Source organism: Saccostrea cucullata, unplaced genomic scaffold, assembly GCF_032062105.1.
Source record: "Saccostrea cucullata isolate Sc308-1 unplaced genomic scaffold, CSIRO_AGI_Scuc_v1 ctg2144, whole genome shotgun sequence".
NCBI classification, from domain to species: Eukaryota; Metazoa; Mollusca; class Bivalvia; order Ostreida; family Ostreidae; genus Saccostrea; species Saccostrea cuccullata.
Genome location: NW_026923011.1, coordinates 89,802 through 95,414, shown reverse-complemented (window position 1 = coordinate 95,414; position 5,613 = coordinate 89,802). Strand labels below are relative to the sequence as shown.

Genomic DNA, 5,613 nt, shown 5'->3' with positions numbered 1-5,613 from the left:
TGTTGGATGTTTCTTTTAATTTCATTGGTGTTTTACTTTGTGTTTTACTTGGGGATTGGTTAGTGTTTTTCCCTCCAGAAGGTTCTTGGTTTTCTGGACATTCTTTGTCCAGAGGTTGGTCAGTGATAATGTATTTGTTGATATTTTGACAGTCAGACCTTTTTCATAGAGACTGACTTTCTTCTCCTTCTGGTAAGTTAACAATTTATTACTAATATTAATTTGATTTTTATATTTCAATTAAATGTCCAGTCAGTAATTTTGCATTCTTGATCTATTTCCCAAGCAATTTCCCTGAGTAAATGAGATCAGTGAGAATGATATTTTTTAAGTATGATGTAATATAAAGATCTCATTGATATATATTTTTAAGGTTACATATTTTTACGATTTGGTGTGCAATTGTTGTGTAATTAATTTACAGACCACTCAGACTATGTACATCTGCAGCATTGCTGCTTGCTGTTATGTATACACACCTATTCCCATACAATGGTATGCATATAGTTTTATGATTATTCAGTAACATTTGTATAATGTTCAAATACATTATGATGATAATTATTGTAAAGTTTTATGATGAATATCGATTGATATATAATTGCGGAGAAATATATGTATATTCTATGTGTAATGAATTATCTCCCTTGACAATCATTGTATTTTTATGCTAAAATATTTACACTTGTTATATTGTTAATATCGCAGGGTTTAATTCATATCCGGTAATAAAGTCTTGTCAGAACCCCCAACAGGCAGTTATTCTTCATTTGATAACCTCCAAACCTGTTACATTTGGCGCCCATGTAGGGACAAGACGACGCCAGAGGAATTCCTGAGTACCTTGGAGAAGATTCTCACCATTTCCACCCTGTGATGTACGTCCTATCGCCATGAACTGATTATCCGTATAACTTCATGTGTATTTGAACTTTTTGGATCCACCACTGATTCACGTAGTGCTACGACCGTGATCGTGACCTGCAGGCCTACTCGTGCACGGGACTCGGTGAGCTCACAGACATTTGAATGTGTTTATATTATTTTGTGTGTTATTGTGAGTTGTGTATTTATTCTATTCTGATTGGTTTAACTTATAAGGATCAGCTGATCGGTGAGTCATGTACATGTAAATATCTGTAGATTAGAATATTTGTCTGTCAAACTTTTGAAGGGTATTTGCAGCTGCATGTTTAGGATTTTTGATTGTTAATTAACATACCATCATAGTCTGTTGAACATTGGGTACCCCAGTCATTTTACACATTAATTAGAACATTTTATTATTTGATTGTTTATAAAGTGCCGTATTATTAGATCTTAGTGTAGGATAGCCGTAAGTGAGCGCAGAGTATGAGAGATCACCTGAATTGCACTTTATCCCGAATTCCATGGTACCCATATTACTACTTACAGTAACATCATGGAGTAGGTACTAATTATCTATTACTTTGACCCACATAAGAAAGCAAGACAGACTAGACAAGTTTACAGGTAAATAGTTGTCATATAAGGTTGCTTGATTGAAGGAACAGATTTTGGTTGGTTGATTTGGGTTGTTATTTTATAGTTGTAAAAAGTTTGTGTTTTAAAACCCCTTGCCCATAGCTCTTTACTTTACATTCCATTTCAATTCAGATAAATTGAAAACCCTTAGTATAATACAGTACATATCTCTTATTTTCAGCCGCGTTCCGTTTTGTTTTCTTTCCTAACTCTGTCAGGTTTGTTGTTCTACTTTCTGTTTACAGCTTTGCGTTTATTTTCGATCGATCTCGATATTCCGATTTTCCGATACCAGAAGTTTCGTTTTTGTAAACACGCGATTTTGGTTTTTGCTTTAAAATTTGTTTAGTTTTAAGTTTAGCTTTAAGTATTTAGAATTAACTTCATTTTTACATTTATTTAGTTAAGTAGTTAATTATTTACTTCTGTGCTAGTGATAGGGGAGCAGTAGCGGATTTCTCAGGTAAATTGTGGAATAAAATACTTTGAAAGTTACAGTAGTTTGGAATCAACTGTTTTTGTGTTGAAAAAATCTTCGAACTTGTTTTCAGCTAATTTGTTTCCCAGCCGTCCAGTAACCTTTAATTTTTAATTTCAGCATTATCTTTCAGGGTATCCCAGTATAACGCAGTGAATTGTAAATAATTATTTTGCTTTTCAGAGAGCTATAGTTTTGAATATATTGATAGTACATATCTATACTTTATTTAATTTATTTACAAGCTCATATTGTAAACCGGAAGTGCAGTAGTCCATCGGAAGTGCATATCTACTTTCACTTTGACTTAATTACAGACATTATGTAAACAATCCCTTATTATTTAAGTTCATTTGAACTTACCCACCTTATTTGCTAACAATTTTCTCCAGTATTATTTAGTTCAGTTTGAGCTACCCTCCTGAGAATTTCTACACTTATTTTATTTTTTTCCTGCGTATAAATTTTGATATTACCCCCTTAATCATTGAATTGCTCACCTGAAACTTTAATTTCTTTTTTTCTGCCCTGTGTTTACTTGGTTGGTTTTTGACTACCCTGCTTGATTTACAAATTTGCTGATACATGTGTGCTTGAATTATATTATTTTCCCTGTACATAATTTGTTGAAATCTTTTTACACGCTTGTTACCATCAATCTAAATCAATCACTGTGAAGGACAAAGAACCAACTGCGGAGTCGCCTAAACCTATTATGTCAGCTGAAGAGACTGAACAGCTTATGAAAATGATTACCGCCATGGGAGTTAAACCAAAGTGTGATACACCACAAGATCTACTGAAATGGATGTCAGATATGGTAGGTAAAGAGGAACATGTTCCTGAATCTTTTTCAGTTAAGAAGGAACCCTTCACACCTACATCAAAACAGACGATGGAGTATCCAGTGACCTTCAAGCAACCCTTGCGTATCTCCACATTTTCTGGAGGCGGAAAAGGAGAAACATCGTACGAGTTATGGCGATACAAGGTGACATGTTTGTTGAAGGAAGGCCACTCGAAGGAATCTATACTGATGGCTATCAGACGATTATTGAAGGGAGAGTCCGCCAATGTATTGATGAGGCTAGGCACCATCATCAAAGTTGACGACATTATCGTGAAGTTCGATAGCATCTATGGAAGTGTGTTGGAGACAGAAAATATTCTTGCAGAATTCTACAGTGCAAGGCAAAAGGACACGGAGGATTGTGCTTCCTAGAGTGTGAGACTAGAAGATCTCATCACTAGAGCCATACAGAAAGGAAAGGTGTCGCAATTTGGAGCAAACGAGATGCTGAGGACCATGTTCCATAAAGGATTACGGCCAGATCTCAGAGATATTACAGGACATCTTTTCCAGACCATTCTTGATTTTGATAGGCTGCAGTTGCTATACCGAAAGTAGAGACAGAGCATGTGCCAGTAGCGAAGCCAAAACAAGCCATTGTGAAAGCTGCCACAAGTGATGAACGGTTTGATCAGCTTCAGGCTCAACTGAATCAACTTTCAACGCAGATGGCACAGATGAGGCAGCCATATCCTCAATATCATCAGCCTAGATTTAGACCACCATTCCAAAGAGGACGAAAAAATCCTAGAGGTTATATGTCACAAGCAAGAATGCCTTTTACTCAGAGAGTGGAAATGGATGAGGTACAGCCTACATCTTCACCTTCACCCAGAAGGCAGCAAGGTAAGGTGATTTGCTATCGTTGTCATCAAGAAGGACACATTGCTCTTGGATGAAGAGTTCTCCTCGATCATCAGCGATCAGCCCAGTCAACTCCAACAGGCCAAATCCTGGGGCCAAGGGTTTGGCCATGCCAAATACAGGTCCAACACCAAAGAATTAGTAGGCGAGGCAAATGAAGTGACTGTGGCAATCAACGATGTAACTTGTGCAGCATTACTGGATACAGGTGCAACAGTTTCCACCATCACCACAAATTTTTATCAGAGGCACTTATCTCACATTAAGATGCATCCAGTTGAGGACATTTTACACATAGAGTGTGCTGACGGAGAACAGATGCCTTACTTTGGATATGTTTGTGTGACCTTAACTGCTTATGGAACGCCACTTGATTTATTAGAGAACTGCCTATTCCTCATAGTACCAGACAGCACTTATAATTCTCGGGTACCAGTACTCATCGGAACTAACATCATTAACCGATTGATGGAAAATGCAAGAGAAGAATTTATCTCAAGATATCTACAAGATGCTGATCTCCATACATTTTGGTACTTATCGTTTAGATGTATGAACTTAAGGAGCAAAGAACTGCAGAGGAATGGAAACAAGCTCAGCATCATCAAGTCAGCAGAACCTTAAAGGATAACTATACCACCTAATGGATGTGTTGTGGTCCAAGGACATTTGGATAGAAAGTTGCCTTACCAGCAAGTTCTTACCATGCTACAAGCAACAAAACGCTCGAGTATCCCAACTGATTTGGACAACACAACATCATTACATCTCTACAACTTTGAGGACAGCCACAACGTTCCAGTTGAAATAAGCAACGTCACCACCAGAACAGTTTCTATTGCACCGAGAGCCATTCTATGTGAGCTGCAACCAGTGACTATTTTGGAAACAGAGATGCCTAAGTCATCATTTATGCCTGAAATGGACAAATTATTTGAGAAAATTAAGATCTCACTAGATTTCTCATCAGAGGAGCAGAGGAGATGTAAAGATCTGATCTTGGAGTATGCAGATATTTTCTCAAAGGGTGCCATAGATATTGGTACGACGGACAAGGTCAAACAAAGGATAGACCCACATGATCCAACACCCTTCAAGCAGAAATACAGAAGAATTCTTCCTGCTGCCATTGAGGAAGTTAGGACACACATACAGGAACTTCCAGCAAGCGGTGTTATACGTCCGTCCCATTCACCATTTTCCTCTAATGTGGTTCTTGTTAGGAAACATGATGGGTCGTTACGCCTCTGCATAGATTATAGACAGCTGAACTCGAGAACCATCAAAGACAATTATGCCTTACCACGAATAGACAAGATCTTAGATTCACTATCAGGGAACAGATTATTCACAGTTCTCGATATGAAGTCAGGGTATCACCAGATTGAGATTGAAGAGGCACACAAAGAGAGGACTGCATTTACTGTGGGGCCATTGGGATTTTACAAGTTCAACAAGATGAGTTTTGGACTAGCCAATGCGCCTGCCACGTACCAGCGTCTGCAAGAACAATGCCTAGGTGACCTACACTTAAAGATCTGTTTTATTTACCTCGATGATTTGATAATTTTCTCTAAGACTTTTGAGGAACATCTTCACAGATTAAGACAAGTTTTCGACAGAATTGGACAATTTCATCTCAAAATTTCCCCAAAGAAGTGTTCATTCTTCATGAATAAGTAAAGTACATTAGACACATTGTTTCTGAAGAGGGAGTGCAAGCAGACCCTGACAAGATAGACAAAGTTAAGAATTGGCCTACCCCGTCAAACCCAGAGGAAGTTAGATCATTTCTAGGATTTGTCGGTTATTACCGAAAGTTTATACAGAACTTTGCCAAGATTGCACGTCTGCTCATAAATATCATGGCTACTGGTAAGAAGACTCGGAACAGAAAAGAACAGTCTACAAAGTG

General features: G+C 37.7%; 1 protein-coding gene across 1 annotated transcript; it reads left to right on the top strand.

The window, feature by feature from the left end:
* Positions 1–2,699: 2,699 nt before the first annotated feature.
* LOC134262945 (uncharacterized) lies at positions 2,700–4,322 on the top strand. The gene is made up of 3 exons (XM_062745266.1): positions 2,700–3,170; positions 3,368–3,680; positions 3,736–4,322. The coding sequence occupies exons 1-3, from the start codon at positions 2,700–2,702 to the stop codon at positions 4,320–4,322; spliced, it is 1,371 nt and encodes a 456-aa protein (XP_062601250.1).
* Positions 4,323–5,613: the final 1,291 nt, after the last annotated feature.